The 22,487-nt window shown below is 37.3% G+C and overlaps 1 protein-coding gene across 1 annotated transcript in view; it reads left to right on the top strand.

Moving 5' to 3' along the window:
- Window positions 1-2,328: 2,328 nt before the first annotated feature.
- LOC124134708 (WW domain-containing adapter protein with coiled-coil-like) overlaps window positions 2,329-22,487 on the top strand; it is a 35,186-nt gene continuing 15,027 nt past the window's right edge. Inside the window, exons 1-7 of the mRNA XM_046499743.2 lie at window positions 2,329-2,484; window positions 2,642-2,675; window positions 8,241-8,409; window positions 9,850-10,040; window positions 10,197-10,324; window positions 11,605-11,693; window positions 12,737-13,084. Of these exons, the coding sequence (XP_046355699.2) occupies window positions 2,444-2,484; window positions 2,642-2,675; window positions 8,241-8,409; window positions 9,850-10,040; window positions 10,197-10,324; window positions 11,605-11,693; window positions 12,737-13,084 (1,000 nt within the window). The 5' untranslated portion in view covers window positions 2,329-2,443. The remainder of the gene's footprint in view (window positions 2,485-2,641; window positions 2,676-8,240; window positions 8,410-9,849; window positions 10,041-10,196; window positions 10,325-11,604; window positions 11,694-12,736; window positions 13,085-22,487) is intronic.

Here is a 22,487-nt window from a genome sequence, read left to right on the forward strand (position 1 = left end):
GACAGTGTTGGGATGGATACGGCGCAGTCCAGGAATTTTCTGGGACGTCGTTACTGCCGTTTGGAACCTGTGTCGGAGATGTGTAACTCGAATCCATCTGTCCTGTCTTGGCGTCGTTACTCAGGGACGTCCTGAACATGGGTGGTCGGCAACGTCATTTGTGTTCTGATAACGCCTCACCAATGCCGATATCGTCTTACGATGGCATTGGAAATGTGTTGCCACCTGTTGTTGCCTCATTCCCACTCGGATCATTCAAATGGCTTCATGACGCTGTGCAGCTGTCAATCTTGGCATGATTTGCTTGTGATATGCTTGTGTCTGCGCCTGAGAAGTTTTGAATGACCACAGATCATGCTATCAAAGTGACAGCGAATTTTGAGTTGCACTTGCTGTGTACATTGGTGTACAGCTGCACAGGATGCACGTGCAGTAACACATTGCACGTCTATAGGCCCCCATCAATGACATCATATCGCATGGCACGTGCATGAGCGTTTGAATGTCTCCAATAATTGCTGTGTTCAAACCTATCTTTCATATATGGACGGTGTGCCCTTATATCTATATTTTCTCCGTGCAGTTTCTTTATGTGGCTAGTATAGATCTATGTCATTTTTGTGACAGGCAATTTTTTTTTTCACCAGTCTAAACTTTTTTTTGTCAAAACATTTCCGCTACAATTTATTTTATGATAAAATTCCAGGCCCCGACCCTCCCCAAAATATCAAATTGTCAAGCCCTTACCATATCTGCCATTCTTATTTTGTTTCCTTCAGTAGAAGCCTAAAGGATAATGGTGTCTGACTATTTGTTATAGTCATATGTATCTAGTCAACAGCTCAGTTGTGTTTTAACGTTATGAACACGACATAACTGTTATGTTAACTGGGCTATAAGTGGAAGTCCACAGAATATCGTTATATGGACGTAATATCCCTAACATTACCACAATGTTGCAACAATGTGAAATTGTTAGCTGGGTTATGTGTGATCATGAGTAAGGGATCGTGTGGTGTAAGTTATTGTGTATTCGTATCGGATCTCACAGTTGGTGTATCGTCCCAGCCCTAATTAAGACATCACCATAAATACTCATAGCATAGATGCATCAAACATTGAATTGTTACAATCTCAATGATGTAAGCATGACTAATGCGAAGCATCAATTCAGCAAACATTCTTTTGGTCAAGAATGCTTAGGTTATAACACAACTCATATATCATCTGATGATAGGTTTTTGGATGACATACGTTTTCGGACGACCATGTTTATCGCGATTACTCGCGCTATAACGGGTGATGTCCCATCACACAGACATTGAATATACTCAAATGATGGTTTGTTTTTAAGAGAAAATTGTCTTTTATAAGTGAATGAGATGTTTTACAGTTGTTTAAAGAGAAAACTACGAACGATTCTTAAGCGTCACAAAACCCATAACACGGATATATATATAAGAGGTCAGATCTACAGAAAAAGATATAGATCTATATATCCCATATAACATAAGGAAAACTTATTTGCTGGCAGTATGAGACCATTGTCTTGTGAAATAGGCCTATCTGAAAGTTATGTGAGCACTTCAGTAATCCCCCCTCTCTCCCACCCCCACCCCCCAAAAAAAGAACACCAACGAAACTAATTCAAGACCACAAGCAGTCATTCAACAGATAAACAGACAGACAGGGTCTGAAAATGTTTTGTTGAACCAATTCTGCTTCGTAGTTGCTGGTCAGAAAGATTTAAAATTCTGTTGCTTGGGCATGACTTGTGGACTATGTCGCCTTCGTTTCATAAAAAAAAAAGATTTCTGAAACAAATCTCCTACAAACAAACATAACAATGGTAAATAATCCAAGCAGACTGCATAGCAATAATCATAGCCCTAAATCTCAGAGAACTAACACTGAAAAGGAAAACATTGATGATGGAAAGCGATAACGCAGGTGCCCGTTTGGAGAATCAAATTCTTCCACGTATCTACAGTAATGATGACAATTAATCACATAAAATGAAATACATATAGACATGAATATTCAGCAAATCATATAATTCGTTTACGAATTTTGTAGAATTGAAAAACAGCAAGAAAAAAGTTAGATAGTAAACACTTGCTGTCTCCTCGTCCAATGTCAGAGTGACCTTGACCGCACTGCGGCGCTCAATGGGAGTCACATGACTATAATTTTTCTAATTTAGAAAGCTATTTTAATCTAAGATAAACTAGAGGCTATCTATTACCTAGGAAAGCCAAACCGTGTTGAAATTATAAAATTTATTGTCTTCGATAATAATTTAGTGTCAAAAATGTTGAATGTCCCGGATGTAATATGGCGTCAAATGGGTCGAATGCAGACGCGTAGGGTGCCCCAAAAACTCACGAAAACAGCGAGTTTACGTTTCTTTGCATTGCAAAACATTATTTTTTAAGTAGCATTAATGGTAATGCATGCAAGGAAACAACCAAGACTCAATGATGGGTAATGATCTTTCCCTTCAATGTCCACTTGTCAAAATCCCCAGGAGCAGTCCGCCATCTTTGTTGTCAAATTTTCTCAGGAAACCGTTAAAATTCCTCAGTTATCGGTTTATATGCAATTATTACAAGATAATAATGACGATTTTATTCTTTTGCAGGTTTGCTGACAGAAAGGACACCCATCTGCATCAGGTAAAGGTCGATAGATTCAAAGAAGCAAATAATGAATGGGAGGGGTCAGACAAAGCAATGTGTCAATAAAAATATGCCCATGTTTTGCAAATTATATAAACTTCAAAGTAGTTTTCACATTATAGATGATAATCAACCATTCCCAAAGATATATCAATCGTATTTTGTGCTCCAAGTCGTTTGAAAACTGACGAAAATGAATGACATATTTTGGGTTCAAATAAGTGAAGTGTGAACTCAATTAAGGTGTAAGATCTCCTAATTGACGTCCATATCCAAATAAATATGCAAACATATATTTATAGTGTTGGAGGTGATCACGTATTTGTTATTAAATGACCCAAAAATTGAAGTTTCTAGTATAGATGATAGTGACATGTCTAGATCAGCGCATGGGTAGTATAGTGCTGTTAGACTGCATGTACAGGAATGCACGTTAGAAGTTCTTGTATGACTAGAGCTAAACATCTGATCATTCTTATACTTCAGGTTCAGAAGAGCCATGTAGGTTTTAAGGGTCTACTAAAAAGATGATGGAAACTATTGGTTATGTTACTAGTAGACATGGTTTGAAGGATAATCAATATAACATAATTGTGAACTGCCAAAGAGGTTTGTTTTGAGGCTGTGCTGAGGTATATTCATGACTTTTTTTTAACTGATTTTGAACAACAATAACATCCAAAGTTCAGATCCTGAACTGTACAATGATCATGTTGATCATGCTCGCAGATATGGTAGTGGATCCCTCTTTCTTTACTGAGCCTGAAAGCCTTTGAAAATTGACCTGTTATTGGTGTCCAAAACTGCAACTTAGGCCCAGCTGAAATATGATAAGTGTCCAATATCATGGTTCAAATTCTAGGTCATTGACTGATTGATACATAATGTCCTACAAATGCTTTTCAAAATTTGTGATGAATGTTTTATCATGTTTATGAAAAATGATAAAATCAGGAAAATGTCATGTTGCCATTCTCTTTTCTCTGAGTTATATTCTTTGGCAAGATATCAGTGTTGCTGCTGAGAAAACCTTCTCAATACTATGTATGTAATACAGTCATCTTAAATGTTCCTGCTGTGGGGATTCAAGGGTAGGCTAGACTGCTTGTGTGAAGCCTGTTTATGGTGTCCCCTGACGCGATATTGCTGGAATATTGCTAAAAGCGTCATAAAACTATATTTGCTCACTACAAACTGCAGTAATCAAACTAGTCGTGCTAACTACGGTGTCATAACTGCCTACAGTGTCAAACAACACACCCTTTAGTAACTAAAATCTGAAAACTATACAACAGTTTTAAGTTTGCAAATTACTAAACATTATCTAAAAAGCTGTAACTCACAAATTGTGCGAAGTTTCTGTGGAGGACACTTTGGTTTGAATATTAATAATACTTCAGGAATTAAAGGAATTAATTTTCAAAGCACTCAGACCACTAGGTTCTTTAAAATTGCTCTTTAGTAACATTATGATCGAGTAATGAAAAGTCCTCAGTTGTTTATTTCTAACCAAGTTGGACTCCTGTTCTTTGTTTGAATGATCTATTTGAGTTTTCTTCATGTTCATAGATTTAGCAGTTCCCCTAGCATTAGTCGTTATCATTCTCTTCCATACATGTACCCAGATGTCATCTGGGTAGACTGACGTTTTTGTAGGTTAGCTGAATCACTGTTCCCACACCAGTGGTGATTCCAGACCACAGTATAGGTCCCCTGCAATGATTATGTGTGGATAAATGTGGACCCCTTATGGACCCCTACATCGTGATACATGTTATTGAATTCACGATAGTTGGTAGATCCAATGTTCATATCTTCCTACTCCATGTGCACAAGGGTATGGACACATTTCATTTTCCTTCTGTTTTTGGTTCCTGTAGTTAAACCATAGATAGGTGTATTACTTATTTCTACATTACCACTTAGGGATTCTAGGTCTGGTCTTAACGATATTGTGGCTCAGGTGAACATGATATGTGAACGGGTTGAAAGACGCATATCTCAACCATGTCAACACCTTGAATAGTTGCTCATGCTATCAGCCGCAGGCATCCTTGGCCCAGGCTTGATTTACTGATTGCTGTGAAACAACAGCAATATTATTATTCCTGGCTGCAGCATGAGTCCATTTTCATGGCCATACCATTTCTCATAGAACCAGTTGCAAGTTCACTAGTTTGTCACATGTTTCACCTTTGATAATGAAGTAGTTGTATGATATCAGCATGATCTGAGAAAATATGATCCACTCATCTGAAGCAATCTGTTATTGATGGAGTATATTTTGACAACTGCAGAATTCATACATTCTAATTCTTCGAGTGTGTGTTGTGCAGAGAAATGTATTTGTTGTATTCATAAGTGTCATCAAAAGGACAGCTAAAGTCAAATAGCTTGTTTTAATCTGAATGGTAATGTGTAGTCTATCACAGAGAGCATATTATATGCTAATGTCCTGCAAGTAGGTGTTCCCATTAAGGAATTTTATTTGGGGCTTTCTGTTTTTTGGACAGAATAGCACAAACATTATGCAGGTCTTGCTTTTCAAATGGAAAGGGTTACTGTCGCAATCGCAAAAATTAAAAACGCAAAAATAAGTATAAATAATACATACATACTTTATTCATTGCAACCTGTCATCATATGTTGAAATCATCAACCAGAACCACAAGTTACTCAATAAGTTAAAAACATAAATGAATGCAGAATGGTCACACAATACATCACAAATGACAGTGTAAACAGACCAATTAGTGTCACTGTTACCTCACAGTAATCCTGCCTTCTTCCAACCTCGCTTGATTGCGTCAGTGTCTTTTACGGGACTGAGTTGAGTCAATTATCGTATTTGATAATTCCGGTCAACTTTCCGGCCAACTCAGGTTAACTAGCTTCGGAGAGAAGCTGTCTGTTGTTTGGTAATTGAGGGGTCATCTCAACACGGCAACTCGCAAAAATATCTCGTCGCAGTATTGTCTTTGCTGTGGTATTCGCAATATTTTAACAGCGCAGAAATAAAGCTGTTTACAGTATTCATGTTGACTGTTGTGAAAAGCCTAGCAGACTATCGCTGTTTGTTATAGTAGTTGGGTAATATAGACATGGGACACCTAAATTGAAAATGGCACCCCTAAAAACAGGTCCAGTGCCATTGGGTACTTCTGAGTTGTTTCTATTTTCAAGCACTGGTTTCCATGTTCTTGAAAAATATTTGTCCCATGGCCATCAAAATATTGTGATGGACTTATTGCAATTTATGATGGTACTTGGCCTCTTGGCTTCACTTGTTATAGATCATAGAGATTGATAATAATCACTAACTAAATATTGATCAATAAATGTCGGAGAAGTAACTTTAAGCAAATATGCAAGAAAATCCTGAAATATGTCAACATTTTTCAAAACACTGGTGAGCAGTGATATATTTGTGCATGGATTACTTTGTGAACATTTGGATTATGACAAAAACAGTTGCTTTTCGACTTTGGCAATTGGCATGACTGACAATAACAAGTCTGTTTCAGTAAAATCTAAAATCTATTTCATCACAATAGTTTATGTAAGTTAATATAATGTTAATATTTCTTCTTGTCGCCGTTAATTCCAATTGTCGATCCTTTTAGCCAGCCCTACCTGTTGTCATCCACAATCTTCATAATACACGCTGCTTCGGGCATGTTTAGATGAAGTTCAGAAAAGGTAACAGATGGCGAGTTGACAGGCATTGCAGGGAAGATATGACAGTGATTTTTCAAGATATAAGACCTTCAGACATTCGAGAAAATGTTTGAGTTAAAATTTTTATGGCACATTGCTCTGTATCACTTGCTGTGAAGAGCTGCAAGATTGCTGATGCAGCGTTAGGCAATAACTCCTCCCTCACTCCTTGATTATGACAGCCGATTTTGAAAAGAATCCTTCAGACAAAATTTAGTGTCCTAGAATATGAACTAATCTGAAACCCTGGATTATAAAAACTACTGTGAAATTAATTCAGTGAAAACCCCTGAACATGCAGAATTGGATATGATGTACTGTAAGCGGTTCTAAGCTTGGTAAAGTCTAGGGTTATCATGATACTCCTCCCTCTCATATTGATAAAATAATGAGGTATCTCAGTCATGATACTATATGTACAGCAATAACTACTTTCTGCTGTTTTTATATCCCCGAATAGCTGCAAGATTGCTGATGTGGCGTTGAGCAAAAATTACTCACACATACTGCTGTTTGTGTGACATTCCATGTTTCATGTTACTAATCAAGAGCTTAGTTGTTGCTTTCAACCAGTTTGTGCTGAACTTGCACGACTGTTTACCATTATCAGATATTTGTGATAGTATTATCATGATTATGCTCTTTTTATGGAAAGGTGATAATCCTTAGTCTCAGTAATCAGGCTGGGTAATTACAGAAGTTAGGACACAAGACTTTTTGAAAATCAATACAATAAAATCACAAATTGACACTTGGGCAGTCATTTCCTCACATGCACCATATTGTCATGTTTAAATTCCCAGTGCATTGTGATGGCTGCATCACCTTCCTGTTTCAATGAGTGATAATTTATTTCCAACTTCCCTGTGTCATTATCAGTGTGAGGTATCAGTATAAATTTTCAGCAAATACACTGCTTTACATTATAATGGTACATTAATGTCTTGTCTTCAGCAACCCATGTTTGTCGTAAAAGGCGACTATGCTTGTCGTAAAAGGCGAATAACGGGATCGGGTGGTCAGGCTCGCTGACTTGGTTCATGCATGTCATCGATCCCAATTGCGTGGATCGATGTTCATGTATCAATCACTGGATTGGCTGGTCCAGACTCAATTATTTGCAGACCGCTGTCATATAGCTGGAATATTGCTGAGTGCGGCGTAAAACAACAAACCAACCAACTTGTTGAAATCAGAATGCATTGCAAAATGAGCCTAAATTTAAGAATTTATAAAAGAATTCCCAATTTAAGACAATATGCTAGTTACTCAACAATTCTTACCACAAGCACTTAGTTTGAAAGCGTAGTAGTTCCGTGATATTGATACAGTATGGATGTGGATACAGCAATGCAGATTTTAATTATTAAGCATGTTGATTGCTGCGGAGACACCTTATTCTGGTTAAGTCAGCACTTTTGCTCAACCAAAAGCTTCAATAAGAAAATCAAATAATATTAGTTTGAATATGTTTTTATATGCCCAACTGCAATCTTTCATTGTTGTTTAAAGTTTGTTTAACATGCTAAGCCACTCAAACCAAAGAACATTAGTATGAAATGTAAGCTATTGAGCTACTGTAGATCAGTTTAGTTATTTTGATCTCCCAAAGCTAATTTGTCAGAAAAACAATCTTTCAACCATAAAACAAACATTGTGATCTTATACTTCCTTCATTGTTCATGCTAATGGCCTGGTTACTCTTCCCAGAAGGACAGTATGTTTTGCCTGTTTGTGGCTTTCACCATTTTGGTAAACAACCTGTATCAATTTGGGCTTTCTTCCACATCGGAAGTTCTGTTCCAAATGGAGTTAAGCTAAACTCACCACACTCACTCTTTCCAGAACATGCAGTACCAGTCCAAAGGTCTTGGGGGATTGTTCAGCGACAGGTATGAGCGAAGTGGACGGGACTCTCATGATGACCGAGCCAGAGAAGATGTCCCTGGCAGCCATCCGAGTCCCCGATATCAGAACAAGTCTTCTTATATTGAGAGGAATAAAGAGAAAAGAGGTAGGCCTGCAAGCTATCATGTTTATCAAATGTTATTCTTTTCAACTGTGAATGCCAAAATGTTTGGAGGAACATTCATCTAGCTTGATAATGGTGTTTCATTCTGCTGTTATGTTTGAATGTTTTGTAGTGAGAGCTGTGTGACAGATTGCGATCCAGTACACTTTTGTTGAAATTATTACACCTTTTAGCTTAAAGGTACGTCATTGACATTTTCTTCACGAAAACATTATTTTCATGTGGAAAATATCAGAAGGCAAATTGTTAGTGCAGCCGTGACGTGAAGCATTCTTCACGGGACTAATTGCATGTACACAAATATTTCTTTGGAACTTGTAAACAATCACCACATTGTCTTTCCACATTGTGATAAAAGTTAATAAGGTATTGTTACATGATGAATTTTATGGATGTGTGGAGCTTTCACCACGTTTCGGAAAGAATGCAGTGTTACTGATGCCATTTTTTTTTTTTTATGTTTATGGATTGCTTTGAATCTTTGATATTTAATTTCGAGAAAAAATCACAATAAATCGTTCAAATGCAAGCAGAGTAATTTTTTCTGCTAAATTTGAGCATTATCCCCATTTTTCAAAATAGTGCTGCCCTCGTGTGCACTTACATTACTAGCATCAGTGCATGTGTACCCATGTTTCATGTATGTCTTGGCCTAATGAAAATGTCTAAGGGTAAAAACCTGCATAGCATGATACACTTAACATTACTCTTTTTCACATGAAATTACACTTTTTTACCCCACTGATTACACCAAAGCTTCAATTAGGGTTGGCATCTCTGTTATTATTATATAAGCTGGTCTTAAGTATTAAATCCAACAATCAGGTGATCATACTTGGTCACTTGGTTGATTGCATGTCAACGTACCCCTATGGTGTGGATCATTGCTTATTATGAATCACAGGTTTGTCTTGTCTTGACTATATTATTTACAAGCTGCCAGCACCACAATACAAAACAACACAACACCCATAACATTTCAAAATGACACTGGACTAGGTAGGGTCAGACTGCCGTCACTGGTCAGCTAGTCTCGAGACTAGTTCAAATCAGGACAAATTCTTTTTTATATAAACCTCTCCAAATTAAGCTGGGGACGAGCTGTAATCACCTTGCAGTTACAAGCATCTTGTACCAAACAAAAAAAATTCAATATATTTCAGTGTTGCTTTTGCAATATATGATTCTAAAACACTGGTTACTGAGTTGATGAAGAGATTGATGGTTATTGAGTTGGTGTAGAGATTGGTGGTTATTAAGTTGATGGGAGAGATTGGTTACTGAGTTGATGAAGATATTCATGGTTATTGAGTTGGTGAAGAGATTGATGGTTAATAAGTTGGTGAAGAGATCAATGGTTACTGAGTTGAAGAGATTATTTGAAAAGTTTTCAATTTTTTTATTTGTTCTCCTCAATGTCAGGTGGACCCAGTGGTCAGTGGGAGAAGAGCAACCACCAAATGTCATCGTCCACAAGCACCAGTAGCAGCCGAGGAGGGGGAGGGGGGAATGGACAAGGCTACAGTGGAGCAGGGAGCAGCAGTCAAAACAATCATGACAGACCCTTCAAGAATGTCTCCAAGGATCAGAAGGACACCAAGGACAGAGCGGAGGTCAGTTCATGCCAAACTTTCCCAGCAAAAGCTGAATGGATAATGCTGATTATGAGTTACGGGTGTTATGGGTTAGCTCTTTCATAAGTAGTTTGAAATATTTTGCGGTCAGAAATGCATGATGTCAGAAATGCATGATGTGTTATCTCCTTGTAGGTTCAGAAGTCGGCAGTACGAGTGTTTGGAGACTGGTCTGAACACATCAGTTCCTCCAAGAAACGATACTACTACAACTGTAGAACTGAAGTCTCTCAGTGGGAAAAACCAAAGGAATGGATTGATAGGTAAGATGCCCTCTTATTCGGTGAGAGCAGGGCAGTATTCCACAAGCTAACATGACTTGATTCAATTCCTACTGTTAATCAAACCACAAGAAATATAGGTGTTTGAAACTTAAGAAAAGCCTGAAAGGTTACATGTACAAGAATTGAGTTTTGTGTGTTTCTTGACAGAGGTAAACATGGTGTGATCACTGCCATCAGTTTGATGATGGAGAGATCTTCTTTTCAAGTGGAAATGGTCATGTCTTTATTTCAAGATGGAAAATGAGTTTTTTGCTGATGCATGTCATTGTTCTGGTGCCAGTACATAGCAATTGATTTTGTTACCTGTCGTACTGGAAATGATTCATAAATACTTACTCCTTGTATTTATTGTCTAAAGTACATGACAGACCAAAAACCTGTCCTTCAGTAAAGTTATTATCATCTACTTTTGATATAATATTCCATTGGCATTTTCCCTTTATTTTGTTAACTGATTTGTTGACACAATTAAAAATTGTGCTTCAGATATTTCCTGGTAGCAAAATACAAAGTGATAAGATCTAGTTCCATACAGGAGACAGACTTTTATGACAGTTACAGCTGTTTAATTGTCCCCCGCCGCGCGAAAGCGCGAAGCGGGGGATATAGTATTCACGACCGTCCGTACGTCCGTCCGTACGTCCCACCTGTTTGTTGCCGCGATATATCAAGAACTAAACACTGGATTGTCTTCATATTTGGAACTATGGTGTATATACAGACTCCGCAGACACCAGTCGGTTTTGGTGACCTTGAGCCCATTTTCAAGGTCACAGCAGGTAAATCTGCTTTTGGAGTTGGAAAACGGTGTTGCCGCGATATCTCAAGAACTAATCGCAGGATTGTCTTCATGTTTGGAACTATGGTGTATATACAGACACCGCAGACACCAGTCGGTTTTGGTGACCTTGACCCCATTTTCAAGGTCACAGCAGGCAAATCTGCTTTTGGAGTTGGAAAACGGTGTTGCCGCGATATCTCAAGAAGTAATCGCAGGATTGTCTTAATATTTGGAACTATGGTGTATATACAGACACCGCAGACACCAGTCGGTTTTGGTGACCTTGACCCTATTTTCAAGGTCACAGCAGGCAAATCTGCTTTTGGAGTTGGAAAACGGTGTTGCCGCGATATCTCAAGAACTAATCGCTGGATTGTCTTCATATTTGGTATTTTGGTGTATATACAGGCGGGGGACATTTCGTCACTTCTGTGACAAATACTTGTTAGATCTGTATTCACAGTCATTCTGTTTTCAGCCCTCGAACCCCAGACAACAGCAGATCAAAGGATGGACGGATTCCTGGCAAGCCGTATACATCCTCTTCTACAACCTCCTCAAGTAGAGGTAAGTGTTTGCATTACTCTTTTACATGCAAATATATGAAAAATAAGTGGACAACAAATATGTCATTGTGGGGATGCATTGTTTCATTGGTCACCTTTCAGGATTTCTTACCATTTGGATTTTGTTCTGCAAAAAAATCAATTATACTTACAATTATACTGCTAATAATAATGATAAATTTATTACACCTGATTTTTTTCATATGACTACAGTTAATGTCACATGAAAAAGTGGGATGTTCTTTTACTTATTTTGAGTGGTATATATGGGCTCTTTTGATGTTGGCTGTGATTAGAATGTGGTTTACATTCAATGACTTCATTGATTAAAAGGTGTTAAGACTGGCAGGCAATACAACCTTTCAACACTGACAGTTATCAAAGTTCAGTTCATAGTCAATCTGGAAGTTTTGGGAATCAACCTCCATTATGGTTTTATTGATAATCGATGCAGATCAACTTGTCACGTTTTGACAATGAATGTTGACAAGGTCTCAGAAGTTCATGATCATCTTGTAGATTTTTGTGTTTTCATTTCAGGTGAGCATGAATTGCTTAAGCACACTGTATGTTAAACTTGTGTTTCATCATAACAGCAAATGCTGTTAGTTTACCAGCCAATCATTTATAAACAAACATACTTTTAATCAAAATGTGTGTTAAAACCAAATATTTGTTATATGACTATGATTTGGTTTTTCAAGTCATAATCCACAACATGTGTTAGTAGGGACATTTTCAAAATCTGACTTCCTCTCTCTGACCTGCAAGCGACCTCTTACAACTAAACCTTGAAACCCACTGAACTGGGTTTGTTTCTTGTTTACAGGCTTCACACAGCTAGCCATCAGGGGTTTGCAATCATATGTATATATTATGAGACATATATTCTGTCAAAGTATGTAAGCCAGTATTTAATATAGATTTTTAAGGTTAGGGTGACAAATAATTGAATTTAGTCATCCAAGCGAATCGTAACCAGTGATTATTGTTTCCTGCACCACTAGAATTTGGTTTTCTAACACTGTTGCTTTTCCATTTCAGCCAATGACGGGGCAAAACATTCCTCAAGTGGGGAACGTGAGAGACCAGACAAATACCCCCGAAGTAATTCAGACTCTTCTGTCAAACACTCTGAAAAGTTCTCCCCAACAGACAGACCCAAAATTGTGTACTCTAAAGACGTGTCGAACACAGCTTCCCTTAGGACTAGTAACTTATTACAGAGGGCAAACTCCACCTCTGATAGCTCAGCATACAAGGAGGGCTATACGGATCATAGAAAAAACAATTATCCTTACTCTTCTGTGGACCCTATGCGTCGGCGTCAGAGACATGAGAGTGAGAGTAGTCGGTCCTCAATAGGACACACAACACCACAGAAAAATGATGGTGAGTACAATTTTTTCTTCCTATATCTGCTGGTTGTCCAGTGTATCTATATTTGCCCTAAACATCTCAATTTATGTTTTTGGTACTATCATATGAAATCTTCCTGTATTTCCGAAATTATTGTTCAAACGTTGAGTGAGGAATGTGGATGGTTTTACGACGAATACGAATACGTAACATGAAATCCTAATTAGCATTTTGATGGCCTTTCATTCCCAGGGAGCTTGCCCCTCTTACCATATGATAATCACTTTTGAGTCTGACACATAAATGCTCTCTTAACTTAGTGTTGGTGAATGGGTTATTTGTTGCATTCTGATTAAAGGAGTATCAGTGTTTCTTGTCTTTTTGAGACTTATTTAAGTAGTTTGTACCTCGTTGTTTGTTCCCAAGGCTGATTCCACAAGTTTATTCGACATGTTAAATTTGCTTTGTTCTTGCTTGATGAATTTCAATTGACTTATAATATTTTAAGCCCATCTGTGTGCATTTATGAGTATAAGGTACCACCTTAACTTGATATTTGATAATATTTCATTATCTTACCATACTCTGTCTAAGAAGAGACGGCAGAGCAGTAGCTAAATAGATATGACATTCTATGACTCAAGATACCCTACCAGTTTTACATTTGGTAAATATTAAATGTTGAATTTCAGTCTGTTTCAAAAATTATCCTGAACTGATCCTTTGGTATGATTTTTCAGCATGTTTTAGTGTTATTGCTTCTTGACAAGATATAAAGACATTATACTTGACTCCAGGCTTTGGAATAGTGCCCGAAGTCAAACTGTTATTTACATCAAACAGGAACAAGTCTTGAAACAGTAAATGATATCTGTGACAGCTCTGATTGTTCGATGTGTGAAGTTTTATTCATTCTGTGCCCAAACCTTTTGAGTCTGCTCACCCCAAAATGTATTTTGGCAATTACTTTCAGTGTATTTTAGTCTTTGTTTATGGATTTGTATTGTGTGATCAGACTGGACCAGAAGAATTTTTACTAGACTCTGGCTTTGGATGAGTGGCTGAAGATGCCGACTGTTTCTGTGGAATAACTTCAGTTACGTGAAGCAGCAAACTATGAGCACCTTTACAGGGTGCAAATAGTGATACTTTTTTAACATTGCATTACATATGACGAAGGCACACTTCATGCCACAGATTGTAATAATATTGTTTAACTTGTAATGACAGGTATGATGTATCAAAAGCATCTGTCATTCAGTTACAGCACATGTCAGTTCACGAATGTGTCTGAGATTCCAAACTAAGTGCCATTGGCTGGCATTTTTGGGGAAAATGTTTTTTAATTAGGATTTTGAAAAAGTTCTTAATTTCAGAGATAATTTTACTTTGAATTCATGCCAAAATGTAAGAGACCCTTCCTCTTTATTGATCCTGTTGTCTGTGATACACAAGTCAACTCAGCAAAGCCATCACATTAGTTAATGTATTAACATGAATTAGTAATCTTTTATATTCACATTTAGGACGTTTTACTGACATACTGCACACTTCATGCACTTAGGGACAAATATCGGCCTCTAATAACCATTAAGTTATTGATGTTAACTTGTGGTCTGATGACAAGTGATAATTAGCAGTCTTAACATTAACAGGAAGACAATGGATTAATAAGCCAGTGTTTTTCCTTGTTGCAAGTGAAACTCGGTGTGCACAGGAAGCCTAATACTATATTCATTGTTCAAAATTAATGAAGGTAGGTTTGTTTGTTTGTTGTTCAATGCCGCACCCAGCAATATTCCGGCTATATGACGGCAATTAATGGAGGTGATGAACTGCTGCTGTGGTGTTTGAATCTAGAGACCCCCTAATTCTTTAATAGTGAACTTTTGGGTTATGCCAAGGATCCCTTGAGTGGAACTTGATACTTGATTTCAAACACTGGTGATGTTTATGTTTTTAACAGTGAATTATCTCAAGAAAGATTTTAATGATTCAGGGATAGAAACTAACATATTTAGTCCACTAGTCCTTATAATGATAACATATAGGAAAATCCTTAAAAATGGCAATTTTCTACTAGTCCTTATGATACTTTAACTATTGGGCAGTTTGGCAAGGACTTCAGGACTAGTGCCAAATTCTAACGCTGTGATTGTGTTTTTATTTGGTGGCAAGTAGTTTGTGTGATGTAGTATTGGAAGCTATTTGTCGATCCAAGTGTATATGGTTAAAATGATGCTTACTTAATTTCCAAAGTAGATTATATTGTCAAGGAAGAATGTTGTTTCGAGGGTTTGGGTGTTGAAATGTGTATTAAGTCAACATTATGTATGATCCTGCATTGATTTGGCTCAAGATTAATGGCATTAAGACAATTACACAATTTTTATAAACATTTGATTGGACATTCTTCTATCAGAGTATATCTTCACCATAATATCTTGTTTGAATAAAATCTTTAGGATATTTGGAATGTAATCATTATCCTAGAAAATGAAGTGATCTGAAGCTCTACCCTGCTCTACTGTTGCCAGGTTTTCTGCTGTAAATCTACAGTTAGTCATGTGAACTTCAGAAACACCAAAATCATTTATGACTTTTACGAAAAGTAAAACATGAAATTATTTCAGAGCTTTGATGTTTTGTGGGTTTTTTTCAATTCTGAAGAAAGCATATCAACAGATGAGTCAATGAAACGGTATTATTATCTGGAAGATAATGTAGTCTTATCTGTTAAAGATGGCCTTAATCAGTGACACATTAGGCCTTCTTCACACATTAAGCTGACACTATGTGACATCTAACATACAGTTGAAAGCAGGGTTAGAAACTAACAGTTTTCGTCCACTAGTCCTTATAATGATAACATGTAGCAAAACCTTTAAAAAAGGCAAATTTCTACTAGTCCTTATGATACCGTATATCGCTGTGTATAAGGCGAGTTTTTCGTACCTAAAATGAGGTGGTTAAGAAGGGGGGGTCGTCTTATACACGGAGTCGAAGATCTCACATTTTTTTCCACTGGCGATGTCAACCGGCGTCCGATAGCCAGGCCAGCATTTGACAATAAAACTTCGCATTTCGTCCTAAATAACTGTTCCAATAACTATTTACATACATAAACATGATTTGTATCTCTTTTCCTTGAATAAAGTTTAATAATTTCTGCAAATAAAGTTGAAATGACCCTCGCCTCGATGCAGATTGTCAAACCAGCTGACACAGTAAAACAATCAACATCCGTGAGTTGAGAGCCGGAAGTACCGGTAAGCATTCGCATATTGCACATGTGACCTAACATGTGATAACCGGTGAAGCTGAAATCAATTCCCGCTGTTTTTACAGTTGTATTAACAACTGTTGGAGACGCTGTGTATAAGTGATTGTGGAATAAACACGCTGAATGTGAAGCAAACATGAGCCTAGATAGTTACAACATAGTTAATTGGCGATTAAATTACTCACTATTGTCTCTTATATGTTATTACTTCATAAATGAATTTTATTTTACGGCCACCAATTTGGTGTCATACCGTGTAAACACAAAATGGCAACATGTGCTGGAGTTACACGCGCGACCAATCATCGTTGAAAAAACAACACAAGATAAACATATTTTTATTGCATATATAAGGTTTGTGTGCGCACTTGTGATGTGCTTCATTCCAGGTCGCCTTATATACGGAGTATAGGATTTTGGGTTGATTTTGAAGGCGTGTGCAGGGGGGTCGTCTTATACGTGGGGTTCTTTATACACAGCGATATACGGTACCTTTACCATTGGGCAGTTTGGCAAGGACTATAGGACTAGTGCCAATTTCTTACGCTGGAAAGTGGTGCTGAACATACTTGTTTCACTCTGTGCTATTTGCATCTTCATTTTTGGAAGTGGTAATTTGCCAACTAGCTTAGACTTCATGGACCAGGACCTCCTTTTTTCAAACACTGTATGAACTATCTGATAGTAGCCTGTGCTAAAAACATTTGAGACTGCAAGTCGAACATGGCTCTTAGCATCACTTGCTGTAGAATTTAGTGTTATGTGGACTATTTCTAGCTGAGCTTACTAGCCTGAACAAATTTGTACTGGACTCAGACTGATAACATGTATTGACAACATTTCTCAACATTTTGATTAGTAATAACATACAGTATCAACCCCTCAGATGATGGCCCTTAGATACCTTTAACATTAGTGAAAATGGCATGGGCTAGTGCTAATGATGCTCATGATTTCCAAGAATGTCTAATCATTGCACATTCTCAGAAGCCTGCAGCATGTTTAGCCAATTTTTGATTAGGATTGCAATTATGGAAGAAAATCAACCATTGACACTGTGGAATTTCAGTGTTTTATATAACATGGAATTTTGTTTTGATTAGTTCTATTTAATTCACACTGTTGAACCTTTTTGCATTTCCAAGAGTTCGCAATGTATAGTATTTGTGTCCATTCATAATTTGTATGTGTGGACAAAAAGATTTGCATCCAAAAAACTGTATAATCGTGATAATTACTTATTCAAATTAATTCGATGAGATATTGAAGCATACTTTCTGACATGTATCCACTGTAGATCACTGGTTTATTTTAAACCTAATTCAATGAGGACAAGTATTACCAGTATTTGGATATTGAATATTTGTGATGATTTAGTCTCTTTTCTTTTTATCCCCCGCCCCAACGAAGTTGGCGGGGGATATAGAAATGGGTTCCGTGCGTGCGTGCGTCCGTCCGTCCGTCCGTCCGTCCGTCCGTCCGTCCTGAAATCGTTTCCGGAGCATAACTCAGAAACCGTTAAATATTTCTCTATGAAACTTTGTATGTCTATCAGACTCATGCTGAACTGGTGCCTTTTGCTATTTAGGAATTTTATAAAAAAAAAATATTTTTTACGTTTCCATGGCAACAAGTTGGACTTAGGTTCTATAAGGGTGGTGTTCGTTTCCAGAGCGTAACTCAAAAACCATTAAATACTTTCTTACAAAACTTTCCATGTCTACTAGGCACATACTGAACTGGTGCCTTTTGCTATTTAGGAATTTTATAAATTTTTATTGTTTATGTTTCCATTGCAACAAGTTGGACTTAGGTTCTATAGGGTAGAGTTTGTTTCCGGAGCATAACTCAAAACCCATTCAATACTTTCCAACAAAAACTGTGCATGTTTATCAGACACATACTGGACTGGTGCCTCTTGCTATTTAGGAATTTTAGAATTATTTTTGTTCACGTTTCCATGGCAATAAGTTGGACTTAGGTTCTACAGGGGTGGTGTTCGTTTCCAGAGTGTAACTCAAAAACCGTTGAATACTTTCTTACAAAACTTTGCATGTCTACCAGGCACATACTGAACTGGTGCCTTTTGATAATTAGCACTTTTAGAATTTTTTATTGTTTGTTTCCATGACAACAAGTTGGATTTAAGTTTTAATATAGGATTGGTTTACTTAAGTAGTATAACAAATAAACTGTTAAATATTTCCTTGCCAAACATTGCATGTCTATATATAAACCGCATATTGAACTAGTGCCATTTTATATTAAGGAGTTTTAGAAATGTTTATTTTAGAATTTCCATTGCAGCTATTTTGAAATGGGCTAAGAGAAATGTTGGGTCAGTTACCTGGTTTGGGACCATAACATGTTAAAATGGGCGGGGGATATAGATGACTTTGTCAACTATACGCTTGTTACTGAATTGGCATGATGCATACATTGCAATTAACCCAACTCACTCATTATACATGCAGTTTTCCTTTTGGCTTTGGCTTTTGACAGTGGACTTGCAACTCTAAAAATTACCAGACCTTAAACAAATTTTTGTCAGTCCCATCTTTGAACAAATGAAACAACATATGAAAATTACGTGGCTTTAATTCTTTTAACATCATGTTCAATGCTGTGTATGTTCATGGCTGACAAATTCATTGAAGTTATCTCTCATAGATCTACAAGTCTTTCACATAAAGTTCAGTCACTATTTTCTCTCTTTTTTGGAATATTTCACTTTGGTTCGAGATCAAATAGATATTTAACCTCAAAGCAAAGCAAAATGTTATTTTCTTGCACCAAGAATAAACAATGGGAAACCCTCATGATAAAAGACAAGCTGACTTCGTTCGAAAAATATTCTTTATTTGATTATCACCGATATTTTGTTCAACTACAATGTATTCAGTAATTTGTTTGCTGGTCCACAGGGACGGACAGTCACAAATAATGGTCCAAAGCACAGATTTACCTCCAAACGGGTACACTGACATCATTTCTATATTTTGAAGATGTGTCCCATATTAAATTTCCAATGAAAACATCTGAAACAAATGATAAATTTGAAGCCTGCAAAATTCAAATCCAAAATTCTACTTGTACATTGCAAGCTTGCCTTCATTGAGAGAACTGAAACCTTTCTTGTGTGCATTGAGCTTACATTGTGTATTGTCTATATAAGTGGACTATTATTATCATTATCATCATCATTATCATCATTATTATTATGTTGTTGTTGTTGTTGTTTATGTTTATGTTATGTTCACTCTAAGAATTTTCTGACATGGGCCCTTCATGTTATAATTTCAAATGTTCCAGAAGTACACCCATACAGGACAATGTTAAAATGCCCCATTGTATTTGAAAATGAAGATCCGGGGTAGAATAGGTCTTCAGCAACCCGTGCTTGCCGTAAAAGGCGACTATGCTTGTTGTAAGAGGCGACTAACATGATCGGGTGGTTCGTTGACTTGGTTGACGCATGTCATCAGATCCCAACCGGAAGACCAATGCTCATGATGTCAATAACTGGATTGGCCCGTCCTGACTCGATTATTTACACACTGCCTTCATATACCTGGAATATGATGAGTGCGGCGTTAAACAACAAACTAACAAACAAATTTGAAAATGTGGGCCTTTTTTTCAGATTTAGGGGCTCCCCCTAGAATTATCCCTGATGTTACATTAGGCAATTTGTCATGGTGGCAATGATGATGGTGTATAAGCTGTTATCATGGTTTCTAGGGCTGTTAAGATTCACTCGCGTATTCGATGAATCGAACTGTATCCATTCATGAATTGAATTCGTTATTCGTGGCCACTGGAATCAAATATTTATGAATATGCAATCATGTGCATTAACATAAAAATATCCATAAGAACATATTATATGCATAGATTTTTCAAAAGACAACACTCTTATACTTGACAGTATTGTGGTCACTGGTCATTGTCGCATTTGAGCAGATACTAGTACCTGGATAAGTGCAGTATAGAAATTTATAATATTTTAATAATTAACAAACCATGTCAAATATTTTGTTGTTATTGCTTCACTGAACATACCAAACAATACATCAACTGCTGACTTGTTACTGTATTCGTGAATTAATATTCTTATTTGTTTCCCAATATTCATGATACGAATTGTATTCGCCTCATAGTGTATTCGTTGCAGCCCTAATGGTTTCTACAAAACAGTAAACTAGCCGGTAATTGTTCAGTTTTCCTGGCACTTTACCATTGCCTTGACATAAGCATGTGTCCTGATGAAACTGCCTCATCAAACAAACCCACCAATAACATCAATTAAATGAATATTGTGCATCACCCATGTTCAGATTTGTAACAGATATGCTGTGATTTGATAATTATACTTTTATATTGTGGTGGCCTTTAATCTTGAACCAGTGTGAGGTAATATATGAACTTAAAACTGTGATGTTACAAGTTGTCTGTATCTAATATATTGTGTAGATTCTGTTTTGGGGAAAAGGCAGTATGAAACTAAGATGCTCCTTGTTAGCCTTTTCAGGGCTTAAAAAATACCAATAAATAAGGTTTAGACGCCAAGCGAGTGATATAGTTTTTCTAGCATGCCCATGGACAAGTAGAGCACACAAAATTAACTGGGTTTCATGTGATCATGTTACGGTATTTCATTGGCTAATATTTTGCTAGTGTCCCACACTGGCAATCTTATTTGCATACAGTTACACAAGTCAACCAGTGGGATTAATACACCTCGATGTCAGGCAGGTCAACAATGATAACCAGGCTTGTGTCATTGATAAATCATAGTAACGCTTCCATATATGACGCATGCTTCTTGGAAATTGAATGACGGACAGTTGACTACATTTCTTACAATTTATAACGCGAGGTAGGTCTAGTGCTGACTGTTGAAGCTTCGTTAGGCCTAGTTTTGATGAAATATATTATTTGAATACATCAGTAACACATGCACTCAATCGCAAAAACTTTGTTGACACATAGTCAAACTACAACAAAGATGACTTTTAACGAGTCCGAGTATGACATTTATGATATATGTATCCATTCCCTGTCGACTAAAGTTCGTGGAACATCCACTACAGTGATCCCTCGCTAAAATGCTACCTTTGGGTATCTGATTCTCATTTCTGTAATTGTAACATTTTGCTAATAACATAATAACTGGATTTTGGGCAAATGCATTTTAAGACATGCAAGTAAAAATGTTGGTCATACTTGCCCTTGGTCAAGTAGACCCGTGAAGATTCCGGGGTAGAATAGGTCTTCAGCAACCCATGCTTGCCGTAAAAGGTGACTATGCTTGTCGTAAAAGGCGCCCCGTGAAGATTCTGGGGTAGAACAGGTCTTCAGCAACCCATGCTTGCTGTAAAAGGTGACTCTCCTTGTCGTAAAAGGCGACTAATGGGATCAGGTGGTCAGGCTCGCTGATTTGGTTGATGCATGTCATCGATCCCAATTGCGTGGATCGATGCTCATGATATCAATCACTGGATTGTCTGGTCCAGACTCGATTATTTACAGACCACCGTCATACAGCTGGAATTTACAGACCACCGTCATACAGCTGGAATATTGCTGAGTGCGGTGTTAAACAACGAACCAACCAACCAACGTAAAAGGCGACTAACGGGATCGGGTGGTCAGGCTCGCTGACTTGGTTGATGCATGTCATCGATCCCAATTGTGTGGATCGATGCTCATGATATCAATCACTGGATTGTCTGGTCCGGACTCGATTATTTACAGACCACCGTCATATAGCTGGAATATTGCTGAGTGCGGCGTTAAACAACAAACCAACCAACCAACCTTGGTCAAGTAACATTTTTAATAAATTATCAACCCCTGCTTTTGAGCACGCAGGGTTTCATTTTGCAAACTGCCAGTCAGTTGAAATATTGTGTTCATTTATGTATTCTGATCGCCTACCTGGAGCGTATGTAAATAGTTCCTGGTCCATGTCATGAATATCTCGGTGGAATAGGACTTGTTTTGGTGTTTGTAGCTCACCTGACTGAAAGTCAAAGTCAAAATAGTTATTTTGAATCATTTTATCGAACAATGGTGCATACATTGATGGATGGACTGGAGGCTTTTGCTGCGCAGATTAGAATTCAAGACTGAACCTGATAGGGATCCTTG

This window comes from Haliotis rufescens, unplaced genomic scaffold (assembly GCF_023055435.1).
Source record: "Haliotis rufescens isolate VD_foot unplaced genomic scaffold, xgHalRufe1.0.p SCAF_4, whole genome shotgun sequence".
NCBI lineage: Eukaryota > Metazoa > Mollusca > Gastropoda > Lepetellida > Haliotidae > Haliotis > Haliotis rufescens.